At 40.5% G+C, this 20,258-nt stretch overlaps 3 protein-coding genes across 3 annotated transcripts; 1 reads left to right on the forward strand and 2 right to left on the reverse strand.

The window, feature by feature from the left end:
• Positions 1-2,333: 2,333 nt before the first annotated feature.
• On the forward strand, positions 2,334-6,068 carry mest (mesoderm specific transcript). Its single transcript, XM_083935138.1, has 12 exons — positions 2,334-2,416; positions 2,715-2,905; positions 3,085-3,164; positions 3,288-3,365; positions 3,480-3,616; positions 3,731-3,789; positions 4,044-4,084; positions 4,191-4,261; positions 4,370-4,471; positions 4,559-4,635; positions 5,089-5,152; positions 5,518-6,068. Exons 2-12 carry the CDS (start codon positions 2,752-2,754, stop codon positions 5,633-5,635), a joined length of 981 nt encoding a protein of 326 aa, XP_083791264.1. The 5' UTR covers positions 2,334-2,416; positions 2,715-2,751; the 3' UTR covers positions 5,636-6,068.
• Positions 6,069-6,114: 46 nt separating this feature from the next.
• Positions 6,115-15,872, reverse strand: copg2 (COPI coat complex subunit gamma 2). The gene is made up of 24 exons (XM_083935136.1): positions 15,756-15,872; positions 14,589-14,641; positions 14,395-14,475; positions 14,233-14,304; positions 14,023-14,102; positions 13,666-13,741; positions 13,412-13,504; positions 13,151-13,237; positions 12,828-12,985; positions 12,520-12,653; positions 12,343-12,410; positions 11,923-12,111; positions 11,434-11,529; positions 10,353-10,596; positions 10,014-10,089; positions 9,720-9,823; positions 9,413-9,538; positions 9,252-9,320; positions 8,966-9,147; positions 8,720-8,849; positions 8,432-8,529; positions 7,953-8,091; positions 7,607-7,705; positions 6,115-6,510 (listed from the first exon to the last, which is right to left on the reverse strand). Exons 1-24 carry the CDS (start codon positions 15,790-15,792, stop codon positions 6,380-6,382), a joined length of 2,622 nt encoding a protein of 873 aa, XP_083791262.1. The 5' UTR covers positions 15,793-15,872; the 3' UTR covers positions 6,115-6,379.
• Positions 15,873-18,478: 2,606 nt separating this feature from the next.
• On the reverse strand, positions 18,479-18,961 carry ucn3l (urocortin 3, like; the record flags this gene model as incomplete). The annotated part of the gene is made up of 1 exon (XM_083935139.1): positions 18,479-18,961. The coding sequence occupies exon 1, from the start codon at positions 18,944-18,946 to the stop codon at positions 18,479-18,481; it is 468 nt and encodes a 155-aa protein (XP_083791265.1). The 5' UTR covers positions 18,947-18,961.
• Between the last annotated feature and the right edge of the window lie 1,297 nt (positions 18,962-20,258).

Here is a 20,258-nt window from a genome sequence, read left to right on the forward strand (position 1 = left end):
TCAATTAAGTATGTAATTAAAAAAGACTGAAATGTAGTATGTCATGAAAAGTGTCACAGAAAAAACAAAAACAAAAAAAGTATGAATAGTGACAGTACAGTATGTGGAAACAAAGGTTATAGTATAGTATGTGGGAAAACGTCATGGTAAGGTGTGATGAAAGAAGGTGAAAAAACGTCTAATTTTAATATGTTGAAAATGTAAAAACAGTAATACTATAGCACCTTTTAAACAGTCATAGCATAGTTTGCTGAAAAAGTCAAGAAAAATATTTTTTTGTGTGAGCCAAGAAAAGAAAAGTAATATTTTAGTGTGTTGGAAAAGTCTTTTCTAAAGCAGTCATGGCTCCATTTGTTGGGAAAAGTCAGGAAAGGTGATAGAAAAGTGTGTCCAATAAATAAGCAGAAAAAAAAAAGTCATGGTTAGCTGGACTAAAAAATGCGTGAATCATTCATAGGATAGCCTTAGTTCGTGAGGCAGCCATGGCATAATTAATAATGTTAGAAAAAGTCAGGAACACACGTAATATTTTGACTTTTTCAACATACAATGCTGGAACTTTTTCCTGACTTCTTTTCAACAAATGATGCCATGACTGCATTAGATAGGCTATGCTATGACTAATTAAAGCATTTTCTGGATAAATTATATTTTGACCTTTTTTTTTAACATTTTTTCGACATACTATACTATGACTTATTGTGGCTTATTTTTTGGACTCACTTTTCTATGACTTTCCCTGGCTTTCTTCAACAAATTATGGACGGGCTATCCTATGACTGATTTAAGCATTTTTTTTAACCTTTTTTTTCGACATACTCTTTGCCTTTTTTGTTTGGACTTTTCTATGACTTTCCCTGGCTTTCTTCAACAAATGATGCTATAAATGCCTTAGACAGTCTATCCTATGACTGATTTAAGCATTTTCTGGATAAAATATTATATATTTGGAACATTTTTTCGACATACTATGACTTTTTTGGCTTATTTTTTAAGACTCACTTCTCTATGACTTTCCCTGGCTTTCTTCAACAAATGATGCCATAAATGCCTTAGACGAGCTATCCTATGACTGATTTAAGCATTTTTACTTTTTTTTCGACATCCTCTATGCCTTTTTTGTTTGGACTCACTTTTCTAAGACTTTTCTTCAACAAGTTATGCCATAAATGCCCTAAAACAGGTTTATCCTATGACTGGTTTAAGCATGTTTTTGACTATACTATACTATGAGGTTTTTTTTGGACACACTTTTTTATGACTTTTCCTGACTTATTATGGCTATCCTATGAATGCTATCCTTTGAATGATTTAAGCAGTTTTTTGAAAAATTATATTTTTACTTTTTCGATTTTTTTTTTGGACTCACTTTTCTGACTTTTCCAACAAATCATGCCATGACCATCCTATGACTTATTTAAGTTTTTTTTTTTTTGACATTTTCCAAATGCCATAAAAAAGTCAGAACAAGTCATAGAAAAGTGTGTCCAAAAATTAAGCCAAAAAAGATCCTAGTATAGTAAAGTAAAAAAAAAAAAAATTAAATCAGTCATACTGTAGGATAGCCTGTCTAAAGCAGTCATGGCATAACTTGTTGAAAAAAGTCAAGAAAAGTCTTAGAAAAGTGAGTCAAAAAGAGTCATAGTATATAGTATAGTATGTCGAAAAAGTAAAAAAAAATATATATAATTTTTCAAAAAACTGCAAAAATCATTCAAAAAATAGCATTCATAGGATAGCCTGTCATAATAGCCATAGAACAGTGTGTCGAAAAAGTCATAGTATAGTTTAGTCAAAAAAATGCTTAAATCATTCATAGGATAGCCTGTTTAAGGCATTTGCGGCATAACTTGTTGAAAAAGTCAGGAAAAGTGGTAGAAAAGTGAGTCAAAAAATAAGCCAAAAAGTCATAGTATAGTATGTTTAAAAAGTAAAAATATAGGTTTTCAAAAAAGTGCAAAAATCAGTCATAGACTAGCCTGTCTAAAGCAGTCATGGCACAATTTGTTTAAAAAAAAAAGCCAGGAAAAGTCCTAGAAAAGTGTGTCCAAAACAAAAGTCATAATAAAGTATGTTGAAAAAAGTGGAAAATGTTCTAGTACGGTATGATGAGAAAAGTCCTAGTAAAGTCACCGTGTCATTGCACCTCCCCACCAGCAGAGGGCAGTAGACTCCTCTTCCGGCGTCTTCTTGACGTCGCTTAATCAGAGATCGTTTATTCTTAACACGAGTCTCCTCGGCCTCGGCTCATTAACGGATGGAAACAACCACCGGAAGCAGCAGCAGAGTGAGACCTCCACCTGTTTTCCTCCTCTGTGTAAACCTTCGTTCCTTTCCGCTCTGTAGGAATTCCGTCTGCAGTAATGGACTCTAAACACTGGGCGAAGATCCACTGAAGACAAGTCACAACATTTCTGTAAGTACTGCAGTCTCCTAGAAAAATACATATCCTGTTGCAGAATCCCGGTAGTGGTCGATTACACCTTTGTTTGGCTCTCGCGAGTCTTGCGTTGTATCCTTATTTGTGTGACTGTAATCTCAGTCAGCGTGTTTTCTTGTCAGAGATGCACCTTCCATGTCGATCTTGTCTAGTAATGTAACGCTGTCATTGTCAACAGTGGTGTGAAGGAGGAGGCACGCCTGATTAAAAAAAGAAAAAGAAGAATCTATCCTTTACTAAACTTTCGTCTTTTGTTGTGACGCCCATGTCTCAGAGGCAGGAATGAGACCGTCCCCACCGCCGAGCTCAAGATGAGAGAGTGGTGGGTTCATGTGGGTTTGATCTGCATCCCGCTGGTGGCCGTCTACCTGCACATCCCGCCCCCTCAGCTGTCCCCTGCCCTGCAGAAGTGGCACAGTGGCGGGGATGTGTTCCACTTCAGAGGCAGGGAGATCTTCTACAGAGGTAAAAAAAAGAAAAAAGATAAGCCTTTACACAGCATCATCATCATCATCATCATCATCATCATCATCATCATCATCATCATCATCAGTGCATTGCCAGCAGTTATATGGAGTGCAAAAACACTATCTCTGTGCCTTCTTTCACCACACGCATGCATTTCTCTTTTCTCCTCAAACCAGATTCCTATGGTGCTTTGGGAAGCTCCGACGTCATCATTCTGCTCCATGGCTTCCCCACCTCCAGCTTCGACTGGAACAAGGTTCCCTGCTGCACACTCACACTCACGCTCAGCGGCTAATCAAAACACCAAAGCACAATCAAAGAAAACATAGGGTGTTTTTATTTTTTGCGAAATACCAAATGTGTGCTTTTTTCCATATAGATCTGGGAGCCACTCACTCAGCGCTTCCATCGAGTCATTGCACTGGACTTCCTGGGCTTTGGCTTCAGCGACAAACCAGTGAGTCTTGATTTTATAGATTATTTTACTAAAAACATGTTTCTTATACTCCTGCGGGTGCTCTGTCACTACATTTCCCCATAACGCGTTTTCTCCTGTGCCTAACCGTCCCAGCGACCCCACAAGTACTCCATCTTCGAGCAGGCCAGTGTGGTGGAGGCCCTGGTGGCTCACTTGGGTCTGAGCAACCAGCGAGTGAATCTGGTGTCCCACGACTACGGGGACACTGTGGCCCTGGAGCTCCTCTATAGGTATGTGTGTTTTAGCGCATTTACGTAGAAATTGTCAAAGTAAAACAATGAATTGCTTACTACCCCTCCTTCTGTCTGTGCTGTTTTTTCCCCTCCATCCTGCTCCCAAACCAGGAGTGACCAAAACCGCACAGGTCACCTCACTATTAACAGCCTGTGTCTTTCTAATGGAGGTACAGTGCTAGTGTCTATTGTCTGTGATCATGTTGTAGATAACTATCATTTTAAGTCCTTTATTAAGCAAAACTCACAAACGTTTCCCAGATCTAGCTCCTAAATTGTGACGATTTTCTGCTTTTATTATTTCAACATCTTTGTAAATTAAACATCTTCATGTTTATGGTCAGACAAAACAATTTGAAGACTCATTAGTTCCCGTCTCACACTGAAATAAATCACTGTCAGTGCTTGTTTTTATTTCCAACAGGATTATTTCCAGAAACACATCACCCACGTTTGGTGCAGAGAGTGAGTCACCTTTGTTTTTCTTCATCCTAATTATGGAATGTAAGATTTTTAAAAACCTGAATTTGGCGTAGCTGTTCTCACTGAGACATTTGTATTTCTCCAAAAGCTTCTGAAGGACTCCAGTTTTCTGGCTCCAGTTCTGACGCGTCTCACCAACTATATGATCTTCCAAAAAGGGTAAGGGAGTCTTGGTCTAAATCTAGAGATTGAAATGTGCGTTTACACCAGTATGTAATTGCATGAATGTACTTTTCGTTGTTGATACTGTTTCCTGTTGACTGGTAGGGTTGGCGACGTGTTTGGTCCGTATACGCAGCCCACAGACGCTGAGTTCTGGGACATGTGGACGGGTTTACGCTACAACGATGGCAACTTAGTGCTGGACAGGTGTGTGCTTGTTTGCATTGTGTTCAAACGGCCTTAATTATGTTTGATGCTCTTCATCTTTTCTTTTGTCTTCTGCTTCTCTCTCAGTATTCTGCAGTACATCAACCAGAGATTAAAACACAGAGAGCGATGGGTGGGCGCGCTCACTTCCACCTTCGTCCCACGTGAGTTCACAGTTGCATCGTGTTGAGAAATCAGAGGGTGGAAGCTCTTTTTGTGTAGGCCAGGCACTTCCTTAAGGTGTATTAACCCAGCAGCCTCGGCCGGAGAGCCGCTAACGCTAAGCTGCTTAGCCTGAGAGGAAATACCTCGCAGTCCATCTGTGATCCGGAGCTCAGGAGGGGGACGTGTGGGGGGGGGCACTGACATAGACCTGAAAGACATTAGCTCGGGTTTGTGAGCCAGTACTTAAGGCAATAATGTGACATCCTGCAGGATATAAGAGCTCAGATCAAATTATATCTGCACTGAAAACTTGTGGATCCACAACTTTTTTTCCAGACCTAAATATCTAAACAAGCTCTTTAACTAGGCCTCATATCCAAAACTTCTCGTCGCTATTATCTTTTAACAAGCCACCCCCTTTTATGACCCTCTCTTCCCTCCTTGTCTTTCAGTGCACATGATCTATGGACCCCTGGACCCGGTGAACCCTCATCCGGAGTTCATCCGTCTTTACCAGTGAGTGCCCCTCCTCTTAAACCCTCCTCAGACTATCTGCAGCACGCTCATCTCCTGCCAGCAGATCTTGGTTCAGTTCACTCGCTGAATGTTAATGATAAATTGTGGGGAGAAGTGTTTTACAGATAATCTGAATCTGAATGTGTTATTTTCTGCTGTTCTCTTTGATTTAAACTGTCACATACATGTTCACTACACAATGACAATATGAAAGAAAGCATTCAAGGGGACAAACTTAAAAAAAAAAACCTTCAGTTGGATATGAAACTATAAACTTATATTTCAAAGTCAGTTTTTTTTAGACCTGTAGGCCACCAACAGTGCTTTTCCCTTGCTTAGCTCAAAAGTGTGTCCTGTTACTGTAGGCAGCTGGTCCAGAGGTCGACGATCACCGTTTTGGACGAACACATCAGTCACTATCCTCAGCTGGAAGATCCCACTGGCTTCCTCAATGCATATTTCAATTTTATTCACTCTTTCTGAAGGGAAACCAAATGCAACGCCTTGTGTTCATGAAACTTATTTTGATAAGTGATAAATAGTCACATGGGCAAAGACATTTCCTCATGATTGTAATGCTGCATATAAGATCTAATCTTGTGTCACAGGCTAATTTACCAGCATCAATCCCTAAAATGTCTATTGGTACCATGGAAGACATGAAATGTGATCTAAAATCATGATTAATTGTACTTAATGCTACTGAATGACTAATCTGATGGTGACAGCGTTAATTTATGGAACCTCTATCGACATGATACTGAAAGTTATGTGTGGAACAAAGTTTTGATTCCCTCCATTTTGTGAGTCCTGCAATCAGCTGCATTCTGAATGAACTTTGCTATGATTTTCTACATTTCTCTTAATGTCAATGGAAATCCTAAAAGTCAACTTTTCTTCAAATAAAGCTAGTTTTGTAAAAAAATATATCAAGTGTCTGAATAAATGAATGAAACTATATGTACGTTGACAGTCAGACTTTATTGAAGATTTGACAGAATATTCTTGCTGCAAAGAAATCAGGACCAACAGTGTAAAGAAGATACACTTAATAGTTATAAACTAGAAGTAATGAAACATTTGTGGTTTTTCAGGATGGATGGCGTCCACATAATAAACATTTCATTTTTAGAGTTGTGGAAAAGAGCAAAGTAATGTACGGTGACAGTTTGCCGTGCAGAGATGCTTGTGGTCGCATTATCACAATGCTGATTTACCACATGCTCTTTAGCCCACCGAGGCCAGGATGACATCGACCACCGTCTCCTCGCCACTGCGAACCGTCACTTGCATGGTGACGCCATCGGCCAGCGCCAGGCGAGCACGAACCAGCACGTCATGACCTCCGCGAAACACACCTGAGAGGAGGGGAAGGGAGAGCTGTCAGTGGCCAATCAAATCACAGTTATTTTTTATATAAAATCTGAATAGTTATATAAAAAAAAAGGTATCTAAATGAGAGAATGTTTTTACAACTTATTGTACACCACTAACAATAATTCTGCAGTATTGTTAACTGAACTTTATACAATATTTTACTAAATTTGGAAACTTTTAACATCTATATTGAATCTGCTATTTGTAGTTATGGCATTTAGGGCCCGTCCACACGAGGACGCATTTTCCTGTAACCGCACAGCTTTAGTATCGGTTAGGCCGACCATCCACGCGCAGCCGGCGTTGTCAGGGCCTTTTTTTTTAGTAACCTTGTCCCAGAGGGGGAAAATTTGAGAATGCCCCATGTGGCGTTGTCGTCTGGATGGCAAAACCGCATACTTTTGTTAACCGATGACGCCATCGCCCCACCTCGTATCAATAACCCGTGGTGTCACATAACAGTGCGGCTGCATTGAGAGAGACACAGACCCATAGACTGTTTACTGAACTGTACTCTGAGCGACATGCATGGGAATGAATTAGGCCAACCAGATATTTCTCCCCTTTTCCTGAATAAGTCGCGAGTAGCCATATAAATCATTTTTTATAAATAAAGTTGCCAAGAAGGTCGCAAAAAGTAGCGAGACAGTGCCCGCCTGTGAGTATAACACCAGAACCAGTCAACAAATTTCTCTATAGGATGGTTGAAGATTTGGTAAGTCGCCAGATTTGGCAAGAGCATCTCCGCTGTTTGCATTATGATTATACACAACAGCGTCTCTCCCTCTCTTCTTCTCCTTGTTGGTGTATTTCTGTGGCAGTTACAGCGCCACATCCAGGCCTGGCATGTGGACTACAGCATTTTTTTCACTGGTTTCGTGTAGAGAAAAAAAAGGTTGTTTTTGATCGTGTGGACGTACCCTTAGTATCCAAATACATATTGGAGTTACATGAGAGAACCATTTCTTGCATAGAGGCAAAATTTAATATTTAAGGAAGCAGTTTGTATATAAAAATAAATAAATAAAATGAAAAGACCAAACAGTGACCAAAACCATTCTGACATCCAACACCCACCGGCGAGGAAGAGGACGTGTGAGTTCTTGTTTTCAGGAACTTTGTCAGAGCGCTCGCATGGCTGCATTCCCAGGAAGCTGATGATGTTGCCCACCGCCTCTGTGCAAGCAAACCACATGAGTCACAGAACACACTGGGTGTCAGTTATTGCGTAAAGCTTCAATGACATCTCTGGAAGCAGTTATTTGCAAAAAATTAAAAAAATAACAAACATACAAAAAGGGATAAAATTTCCCTGAATAATAAATTCAAAGAAAACATGAATCTATATGATGGAATAAACCTCTGCACCCTGACCTTTGAATGAGTGCATTAATGATTTCAGCCTAAATTTCTTCTGACTTACCGTCTAGTGTTCGTACAGACGCCAGGGCAAATGTCTCTTCCTTCTCAAATTCATCTCCCACTTCCTCCCACGCTGCTCCGAAGTTCGGTTTCAAAACCTTCTGGATGTGGTCAGCAACGGTCACCTCCAGATCCTCCAGCTAAAGAGGAGCAGAGCAGACACAAGAAAGATGGAAGGATGAGGAGAGAAAGAGGTGGACACAAAGACCAAAAATAGGAAACAAGACAATTGATGAAAATAAAAAAAAATAAAATCATTCTCCTTGTTTTGATAGGCTCCCGGCAGCACTCAGAAATGGTCAAATAATTTACTGGTAGGCCTAGTATTGACACATCGATCATTTCCAGGATAGTTGGTCATTACCGGTCAATCAATTTCCAGGTGTTTCCATGAATGAAAACCAGTCTCTAAATTTCCAGGTTTTCCAGGACGTGTGAGAACCTTGTTTGATAGTTTGTGGGTGTGTTAGGATTACATACCACATATTCATCATCGTAACCATCATCGTCAGGCTCTCCTGTGTTGGGGTCGCAGTCTTTGACCAGGTACTTCATAGTACAACTGAACGTACAAGACACTGTGGACAGACAGGACACATGGTAAATCTTCTTAAATACAGTCGATGCTGTTTAACTGCACAATTTGCTGTTCAAAGATATTATTTCAGACCTTGGGCAGTCACTTTTAACAATGTTTGCAGCTTTGATTAACCCGTGTGTGATCTAAATGTTATCAGTCACTGCTACCATGAGCCCGATAACACCTACCAGCGGTGGGGTCGTCTTCAGGCAGGCGGACCAGTGTGTAGCAGGAACCAGGATGACTGTAGGCGAGACTGGGTGCTGGGATGTAGTGTATCACCTCGTAGGATTCCGACGGCTCCATCTGCACTAAGACCTGACACAAACATCAACATCAAATTTGTTCACCGTGTTTTAGCTCAACTATTGTCTGAAATCCAAGTCATACATTTATTTTTATCATGAAACCAACTCCCTTCTCAGCTTCAGTACCTTCTGCAGGAGCTGGTCATTCAGGGTGTTTGTGCAGTCAAACTGGAACACCATGTGCCTGGCGAAGGTGTGTTTGATGCAGCGCACCACATATTCTGTCTCAGCCTCAGTCAGCTGCACCTGCTCGGACGACTTGAAGAGTGGCCCGAGACCCTGGAATTCTGGTATGGCTGCCAGTTGTTCTGTACAACAGGTAAAAAGCAGAGAGATTAAAACAAAGACAAAGGATAGAGAATACTGGAATTGTATTAAATCATATCGAGCCAGAGTATGAGGGTCTTCCTACCCTGATAAATGTCCTGGCGTGACGGGGCCAACTTCTCTGGTAGTTTGCTGGTGGCAATAGGGGCCATTTCTGGGAAGAAAAAAACAACAACTCCGTAACTGATTCCTGACTGAATGCGGTTAAAGCCTTGTGCAGATTAGTAAATAGCTATGTTGTTGTACCTGTTTTGTGGTCAGTGATAGGAGTGGTAGCCAGAGGGACACTCTTCATGTCGAAAGGTTTCTCTGTTGGCTCCAAAGTGTACTGGTGCAGGGACTTCTCCAGTCCCGGGATAGAAACAGACAGACCTAAGAGCAACAAAGAGGAGACACTAACATCAACATTTCAGGTAGAAGCCTTGCGAGTTAATCTTAGCATACTTAGCATAAATGGTTTGTATATTTTGACCAGCAGCCACAGAGAAGCACAAACACAAAGTCAGACAGTGTACCCAAGTGTGTGTGTGTGTGTGTGTGTGTGTGTATATACCGTTGAAGATGTAGGCAGCATTCAGAGCCTTCTGTTTCTGTTGTAGCACGTTCATGTAGAAAGTTGCTCTGTCGCGCACTTCATCATCGCTGTCCATCATGCACCTATTTGAACGCACATGCGTTTCAAATTCAGACTACGTCACATATTCATACTCACAAAAGTATAGTATAGGGTCAATATTACAATAAATAGTACTGCCATTCATTTAACCAAATGTTTTCTTTGCATTTTCCACATAAATGTGGGAGTATAAAGTCACGTGAGTAATGAACAAATGAACGTAAAGGGTACCTCTGCATGAGAACCAGGACGCTCGGCAGCAGATCATCATTTTGAGCGCCAAATTTGGCCAAAGCACTGACTGCAGCTGAGGGTGGAAGAAGAAACAAGTTTAAACTGGATACAAAAATGCCATGAGAATAGCGTGAATATTAATCAAACTGGACGCCACGTCAGCTGAGGGTGGAAGTAGAAACAAGTTTAAACTGGATACAAAAATGCCATGAGAATAGCGTGAATATTAATCAAACTGGACGCCACGTAATTATGTAAGAGTGGTGCCGAAAGACACTCGGAGTCGTCAAAAGTTGAGATGAAATAAAACTTATACACAGTAACCCACTCGCTCACCTGCACGGACAGCTTCGCTCTCCAGAACCACTCGGTTGAAGATGAAGCGGATGTACTTGGAGGGCTGGGGGGTGCGTGGGCCCTCTTTGCCAAGTAGGTGCAGGATCTTTGTGGCTAGCACTGTGTGTTCGCAGTCCTCGATGAACTCACACAGATGGGCCAAGCCCGTCTCTTTGCTCTCTGGGTTCTCCTCGATGATGCTGATGATGCAGTCCACGATGGCCCGTTTGTAATCGAAACCACCCTGCAGCGAGAGGAGGTCTTTAACACAACTGCAACATAGGTCTTAAAGTTATAGTTAGGGCTGCCCCCGAATAGTTGACCAAGCACTGGTTGACCAAAAAAAAATCAGTAGCCAACCAAAAATCGCAGGAAAAAAAACAAAAACGTTTGGAGCATAGTCTTAATCAAAATTAAGTAAAAATCTATGTGACTGGCGGCTAGTATAGGGCCTAAAAGACTGGAGGGCCTTTAATTTGAAGGGCCAGATGAAGGAAGTCGTGACACTCATTTACAATCAGATTACAGGTCCCTTAGCTGTACATCGCAGACAGTTAACTATTAATGGCCAACCATGCTGGGAAAGACGTCTAATATATGGGATCCCTTTGAAAAGATCAAGGATTAACCCAAGAAGGTCACATGCAAACTTTTCAAGAAAAACTTCATCTATCACTCATCCATGACAAACATGACCTACCACCTTAACATGTAAGTAACGTTAGCCTAGCCTAACTCCCTGCCCATGGTGGCCCGTTCTGATAGTCTCCTTGATGATTTAGGTTTCTCTTCTGTTCAGTCACTGCATGTTGATAATTGATGAAAATAAACTATTAACACTTCGATTCTTGAAAGCATTCTTAGTTTACAGCATTTTTTCCACACCTGCCTAAAACTTTTGAACCGTAGTGTACATCACCCGTACACAATCTGTTGTCAAACAGTCTAAACCCTACTAATCCAGACTGATGTATACTCTCTTTATAGCAAGTTTTCTGTATAGCTGAGGATATCACAGATAAGGAGAGAGATGGCAAAGATCAAAGTGTAAAGGTCAGTGGTCTGTTAATGTTCAACTTACATCATCTCTGAGCATGTTGGACAAGAAGTTCATCATGACGCTGTGCTTCCTGGGATACTTCTGGCACAAAGCGCTGATGGCCTGCACGACCACCACCTGGAGTAAACACGCATCAGCAACAGATTTAGGACAACAGGAATATGGAACAAAAATAACTGGATTTCAAAAAGGGAGGCTAAGCAGTGTCTCTCATATTGGAAAAACATTTTGTGGCCATAGAAGCTAAAATCCTGGGTGACAAAAAAAATACCATGCATCATAACATAACCTCACACTTTCAGCAAGTATACTTAAAGTCGTGCTAGGGTTTCATTTCCAAAAGTATATTTGATGGCCTTTCTGATTTAAAGCAAGACTAATTGTTTATTTGTAGAAAAAAATAGAGTTTTTTAATGATTATAACACTTGAACACTATGGATTTAGTTGTACTTTGGTACTAAATATAAATAACACTAAAATACCACTAGAGTAAAAGGAAAATGTCTGACCTTGAACTCGTCCGAGATCTCGGAGACAAACGAGGATATCTGTTTCATGAGTCGGTCCACGCTGCTCTCACTGCCGGTCTTGAGCAAAGTGGTGATGGCCAGTGTGGCGATGCTGCGATTCGAGTCAGTGATCAGATTTTCCAGGTCCAAGTTGCACGCAGTCACAGCTGACGGATGCTTCATTGCCACCTGGTGGACACAATGGAAATGGCAGTGTAGTTTAGTCAGTTTAACTGTGCGTTGTCAAGACAGTAAATAAAGTAATGCAAAGCAATTTCAGGCGTGCTTTTTATATCTACCTGTGAAATAAAAAGAATAGTTCAGCAATCTGAATGAACTGCGATTGACTAATTAAAGTGATCTATGCTTATACATGATAAAAGAAGCCATGAGAAGGAGGGATGAAGAGTGAAGCTATACCTTGTTTAGTGTCCTGACTGCAGCGTATCTCAAGGCTGCTTTGGGAGAGCTGCAGAAGAGCTGCAGCACTGTAGGAAGACAAAAGCATTCATAATGAGATTCATCAACACATTCAGTCATTTCAGCCAACTCTACAGAGAGAATTGGAAAAATGAAATGAATGAGTAAACTACTGACCAGACACAGCAGGGGCCAGCTCCCGGGCAGTACAGTTGGGCATGTGGACAATGGCAGAGGCCGCCTCGTACACCACCATCTCATTCTTGTTCCTTAGGCAGCTCTCGATGAAGTCGAACAAGGGGCTGTCGTGACTGAAAACATGAAGGCAGAACACAATGTAGTAAACAAAAAGACATCATATATAAAATCCCCATACTAACAGATACCTAAAAGGAAAAACCGATAATCTATCAGTTGGGAATCAGCTGTACTATGCAAGTATCCAGGTGTCCTTGTGTGTCTCAGATTGCTGCAGGCCTACTCACCCTCCCTCTGTCTCGTCCAGCAGTTTGCTGGCGATCCTGATGAGCATGCAGTAGGCAAAGGGAGACTTGAGACCAGACTTGGTGAACTTGTTGAGCATCTTGGTGACAGCAAGACGGTCGTTCTTCCTGAGGTGATACAACAGGCCCAGGGCATGGTACTGTAACACAGGACACACAAACAACAGCTTTGAAATTCAACTCCATCAAAAGGTTTTGAACAGATTAGTTTAATATGAACTGATATTCATTTCCCTCTACTAACACAATAGATAATTCAAAATAACATTAATTCCCATGTCCTTATGCATGTCTGTGCTACTCACCTGGACCATGATGTTGTCACTGGAAGCAGCCTCCTGCGCTTCATTCACCCAACGCTTCACCACATCGTAGCTCATCTTCACCATGTGCTGAAGACACACAAACAAAAAAGACTTCAGTACGCACCAGCAATGATATGATATACAATTACAAATTTTATCTCAATTACACACAAGCACAAAATATCAGGAGAATAAAATCCAGACCCAATTTATATTATGGATTCATAGGTGATATATGTAAGAAAAAAAATCTTTTTTTACCAGTGAGGAGACTAGGGCTGAGCTGGACACACTGGGCACCTTGTCAACAATAGCCTGCTTCATATATCTCTCAATGGCCTGCAGCATGGTGGTCTGTGGAAAGGAGAAGAACAATTCGACAAAGTGAGCTTCAGTTTCTTTATTTTAACAACTGAATAATAAATGCAGGATGTTTTCTTTCTTGCATGTGATGACATGGTGAAGGAAGATGTGGAGACAGGACAAGGGAGAAAATAAAGTGAAGCAGCACTTACATCTGTAATCCTGCAGAGGGCTCTGATAGCAGGTCCTCGGTATACATCTTCTTTCCCGGTCATGTCTTTGGTCAGGCTGCAAAATACCACACAAGGATTTATTAAAGATACTGTGACTTTAAATAAAAATGGAACACACACAAATCATGTTACACAAAAACCTTTACAAACGAGTTGTTGTTATTATCTGTAATAGTTCTGTACAAACTGGATGATCACAGCTAAACTAAAACACCAGATGGAAACAAACTCCGGATAAACCGCTTCAGAGGTACTTCCATTCAGCCAAGAAAATACACTTCCTGGGGAGGTATCTGTATTGCTACTCAAAAAGCCATTTAACATGATGGTACAAACCTGCTAGTGACGATGATGACATCCTCAGAGATGTTGGCCATCTCTTTGATGGTCAGGTAACACATCCTCCTCAGAGTTTGCTGAGAGAAATAAAGTGTATTTATGCTTAAATCCTACAGACTGATGCTATGCAGCTCGAGCAAAAATGTTATCTAAACACAGTTATAGTATTTAGCCCATTAACTAATGAATGAATAAATTATATCTTACATCATTGGACTGAAAGAGCCTGGTCATTGCAAAGAAGGCCTCTGTGGCCTCTGTGGTCCCAAAGTGCTCTCCCTAAATGAACAAAGACATGAACTTGAGTGAAAGAGACCAACAAAAAACCTGTGCCAATAAAAAGCTACTTTTTGTCAGACAACTGTTTACCTGGTTGAGGAGGTAGATAATCTTGGTGAGAATATGGAGGCATCTTCTTGGGTTGATAGGGGTCTCATTGAAGATACGCGCCTGTGAACAAGAACAGACACCTTATTTAATTTCAGGGGTTTGTATATTGTTTCTTTTGCATATAATTGTGTCTCATACAACATGTTTTAAGCAATATTCAGTGCAGATTTTACCTCCTGCAACACAGCACTCTTCTCCAGATGCTGGAAAGGGTTCGACCCACTTCCTAAAATGTCAAAAACAGTCAAGAGTCAGTCGTCTGTGCTGTTAAACCCTTGTCTTGTGACTTTATTGAACTTTCACAGCCACCTTCAAAGCCAACACACAGAGAATGCAGAAGTGATGCCAGTTTGTGCTACAAATTACAATACAAAGGGATCAATAACTAAAAAACATGGATGCAGCACATGTAGACTAGAAGACAGTTCTCTTTTTTTCAACAGAGGGTCTGGGAGTTAAATACATATACTCAACCTTGTTGACAGGCTTACTGGCAATGTAGCCACTAAGGTAGCCATGCACAGATACAATTCAGAATAATAAGAATAATCCCAGGGGGAAATTATTTTTGTTACAAAACTCCAGATTTAGATACAACAAATGTTATACAGACAACACATGTTAGAAAAACAACAACAATTGAGCTGAAGGGTTCAATTTGCCTTCTAAATGTATGTTTAACATTAACATGTGTATGCTTAACATTGACATATGTGTATATATATGTATAACTACATGAATATGTTAATAATGCTCACTATAATATCTTAGCCTTGTTTGAACGATGAAAAGCTGTGTTTATAGGCTTTGGACCACCCTATCTGTTAGGCCCACTTTAATATGCAACTCAATATAATACAACATTTGTAGTAGGGGGTCCCTGCTTCGTCTCTCTTTCAGTTAAGTGGTCCTTGACCTAAAACCGTGGAAGTCCCATGATTTAAAGCATGGCACGAATGCAGCAAGGTGCATTCATCTATATTTTGAGCTCATACCCAGAGAGGACAAGTCTAAAACGAAAATCGTTAACATCACAACATCAAGCTGACACTGTCTAGCTTGGTATGCTAACGCTACCTTTAGCTCAGAGCTGGTGTTAGTATTATCGGGACAACAAATTTAATGCAACTGCAAAGCGGTTTATAATTAACCTATGATTTATGTTACATAGATATAAATTAGTGTGCAAGCAGAAATAACCCTGACAGCTATAACTTTAGCTAGCGAAAGCTAGTCGGCTAACTGCGAGAGGCTAGCCCGCGTTAGCTTCCAAAGCGTCCAAACAATTTCCATTTTCCAACACGCTGTCACTATTCAAAGTAATAACTTTACATTCTTACCAGACTCCTCGTCCTTCTTATCAAACTTTTTAATCATTATGTCGGAATGCAGATGACAGACGCGAGCAAAAAGATGCTCTCAAGCCTCGGTCATAAGAGAAGCTATCTACTTCCACGTAGCCAAAATGAAAACTCACTTCCGGTTGAAACGTCCACGTCAACGTAACATACGTCAGAACCATTCCGTGTCGTCACCGGCAGGGGGCGCTGCTGCTGACAACTAGAAGTATCTTCACAAATGTGCAGTAAGTACGTTATTAGAATGGGTAAATATATGAAACTATGTGCAGTTATTTAAATTAAGTGAAAAGGAACCGCTACATTGCAGTTTTTAAATTAATTATAAATCCACCCATTGTGCCCAAAGACTATGCCGTAGCAGTTTTAGTAGATTAAGGAAAATGCCACAACATTTGCTCTAATTGGTCTAAAGCAGGGCTGCCCAACCCGGCTCCTGGAGGGCCACTGTCCTGCATGTTATAGGTTTCTCTCTTAAGTGTGTTAGAGCAGGGAGAAACCTAAAACATGCAGGACAGTGGCCGACTAGGAGCAGGATTGGGCAGCCCTGGTCTAAAATCTTGAAATTTGGTACGGACATATTTTGGGCAAGAATCTAAAAGTACACATTTGACATTTTTAGATGACATGATTATTTAAAAATATATATTATACTATTAGTCATTATTCAGGATCTTTGGAAATTAAGAAAAAAGCAATTGTGACACATTGTGTAAATTATTTCATTACACTGCATATTACGTGCATATATTTGGACTTGTTATGACTTCATAGATACCAAACACAGTCATTTTCTCATCCTTTATTTACTCTTTGGGCACATGGCACTACTGGTCATTCTGATAATTGGAAAAATAGAAACGACTATGATCAGAAAAACTCACCTTTCAGTAAAACACACATGTATTTTGGTCCCCATGCAGTTGGGCATTTGCCTGCTTGGTAACTCAACCTTGTGGGCATGGGAAGGTACTAGGAGGACAAAAAGCATTGAAGGTGGCCCAACAGGAGCAACTGGGCACATCATTAAAATGACTCCAAACAATAGTCCAAATGTATGAATAAAAAAAGGACACACTTGATGAAATGTATTTACCTGATAAGCAGAGTGACTTGTGGGATGCACACCTGCAGAGCTGAACCACAACCTGGTGTGTTTTTAGGTCAAATGGCCACAAGATGTCAACATTGCTGTGTCTTGAGTCTTCTCCCAGAGAGGTAAATATACTGCATGACACCAGCTAAAGTGTTTAGTTTGGTGGAATAAACAAACTTCTCATCCACTAATAAATGAAATAGCATTTATATTTTTAAACCCAAATAATACTGATGGTGATATTTGAGATTTTAAGTCTTATAATGATATTCTGAATAATGAATAATGATATATACGTTTTTGTTTTAACATAAACACATAACATAAACTTTCCTGTATTGTAATTTCTTATTAATTAACGACCAACATATACACTGTACCAACATATGATAAGCTGAAATTAGGCAGTTATACTGGTCATGCTTTTGTATCAGTGAGGCTCTATTAGCCTTATAGATAGTAAAGGAATTATAATTTCTAGGAATATTTTATGGATGCTATTGTAAGCTGTATATAAAAAGGCAAATGTAGTTAAATACATCTGCGTTATTTAAGGAAAAATAATCCTTTATTTTGAGTAGAAAAATAACATCTAAAAAACACATACATTCTCATGCACTTGCGTTTACTGTATTTCATGATCTTCCAGTTGGTTTGTACAGTATTTCAGAGCTGTGTTGTGTTTTTGCCACTGTCAGTGTATTACCATGTGGAGTCATTGTGCTCTCATGTAAACTTCTGAACAGCAAACCTCTTACTAGATAAATAAATAAAATAAAACAGACCAAAACATCAAAGTATCAAATCTAATGTAGTCTTTATGCAACATAATAAAAAATATATACTGAATTGGCTTTTGCTATGGATGTAAGAATTGATGATCACAACTGCTTTGTTCTTCTTGTCCAAGATTTGAAATTTGATGACTCTGGGGCGGATAGATCACATGTACATTCATTTTACTGACAATGAAAATCTCAGGGCTTGTGTTTACTGAAAGCAGACCTGCATTGCTGCAACCCATGTCCACCCTAAAGGGAGGAATTTATAAATACACACGTCTCAAAATCTTCTTCTCATATTTGTAGTGAATCTGCCAAAGGGTGAGGCAATTCCTCACGTTTTCCTGATTTAAGATAGTGGCACTAGGCGTAGTTTCAACCCAAACTGTAACATAAATAACCCAAGTCAATTTAGGAGAAAAGGACTTTTTAGAATTTTTTTTAAAGTATCAGCTAAATATTGTCTCATTTATTCTCATTTATTATTGTAGCTGAGTTTAAAAAAAATAATAATCAAGAATCATCATCCAACTTTTGTCACAAAGTTTCATTAATGCTCAATATTTATTGTCCGAAATAGAGTTTGTCCAGTTTTTTTGATTAGAGCAAATAAATGAATAAATACTTCCCAAGGACCGTTCACATGAGAACAACTCAGTAATGTTAGAGACACTTATTTTACCCGTGGAGTGGAAATAAAAGAATCTTCCCCTGGTGAAACAAATAAATAGAAATAGCCTTAAAAGTAAGAAGTAATTCATTACATATGAGTAACGAGGAGGCCAACACTGGTCATGGCTTGCTTAAATCAAAGTTGTCCACCATGTTCATTTTCTCCGTCCAATCTGAGCCAGCAGGCGCGCGTTCTCCGCCGCCTTGGCTCGCAGTTTTTTTGCCTTGGCGACATCAAAGAGGACGTTCATGATGTTGGTCGGGACGTCCAGGGACAGGGTCAGCCTGCTCCTCCGGTCCCCTTTGCTGCTGTTGCGGAGCATCTGCCCTCTGAGCTTCGTCCGGCTCATGAAGCGGTAGTTTGCTGGACTTGAAGTCCTCTTTTCCCGGCTGGACTCGGCGGAAGAGGAGGTGGAGGTGGAGGAGGAGGAGGAGGAGAGATACTCCGTGGACTGCAGGAGGGACCCCCAGCCCGGCTCGTCCTCGTCGCTCCGGACCCCGACTGCCATCTGGTCGTCGCACAGGAGGTTGGAGCGGGTGGTGTGATAGAGACGGAGGCACAGGCTGGAGGTCGGCGTGCACAGGACCGAGAGCAGCAACAGGGTCTTCAGGGACGACAGCATGCTGTGTCCTCTGGGACCAACACAGGTGAAGAGGCAGAAAAATGTTTACTTCATGCCTATTTTAAATGTCTTTAAATATTAACAACATATCTCAGGATACATCTTAAAAAGAGATACACTTTTTACAATACTTTTTTTTTTATCTTAAAGCAAATGACAAAAACGGGGTGAGAATAGATTTGGTGTCATCAGTCTTAACACTGCTCTCACAATAACGAAACATGTTCATTCACATTGAAATCGAGCGAAATGGTCTCCTCAACACTATTGGGCTATATGTCGCTTCTTTCTGACTTTAAGATCGACAGTTCAGAGCAAGTTCAACTTAAGAAAAGTGTTTAAGCCTTTGCACAGGAACATGTAATGTCTATTTTGGACCACAGGACAATGGATTAACACGCAAGCAGTAATTTCCGTACAACTTACCACTTGTGCTCTACAATAAGGAATACAGAGGGGTCACCCAACACGTATCCCTGCAAAGAAAAACCAAGCAGGTAGAAATCCTCTGAAGTAAAGATGTGATAAGAAATCCTAATAAAGTGATAATGTGTGCGGAGGTCAGCAGTGCGCACTGTCTGACCAGCAGTGTGTCTTGCTCGTCCATTCCCAACTGCATTCATTTAGTAGGAGCCATCAAACTGCAGCCCTACGCCAGCAACAACGTCATCCCGGTGACATTTTGGATTGCTGTGAAGTATCCCATTGGTTGTGATGCAGTGATGTAGTGGTAAATAAATAATAATAAAATAATAATAAAAAGAAAAAAAACAAGTTGGTAAATGTGACCTCCTGTCAGTGAACACGACACATCACGACAAGGAAAAACTTTTTTTCATGCAGCCTGACACATCATTGGACCCTTCATTAATTGTATACAAGCAATTAACACTTTTCTAACCAAAATAAAGACATCTTTTAAACAAAAAAAACTTTCTGGCATAGGCCAAACATTACTTGTCCGGAACCATGGACAGTTCCCGCTCAGACCCACATACATCTCCATAATTCAGAACCAAGGACAGCTCCATTATTAAGAACCAGGGACAGCTAATATTCAGAACCATGGGCAGCTCCATTATTCAGAACCATGGACATCTCCATCATTAAGAACCATGGACAGCTATAGTTCAGAACCACGGACAGCTCCATTATTAAGAACCATGGACAGCTAATATTAAGAACCACAGACGGCTCCCTCATGAAGCACCATGGACAGCTAATATTCAGAACCACAGACAGCTCCATCATTAAGAACCACGGACAGCTCCTGCTCAGACCCACAGACATCTCCCTCATTAAGAACCATGGA

This window comes from Echiichthys vipera (assembly GCF_963691815.1).
Source record: "Echiichthys vipera genome assembly, chromosome: 20".
NCBI lineage: Eukaryota > Metazoa > Chordata > Actinopteri > Perciformes > Trachinidae > Echiichthys > Echiichthys vipera.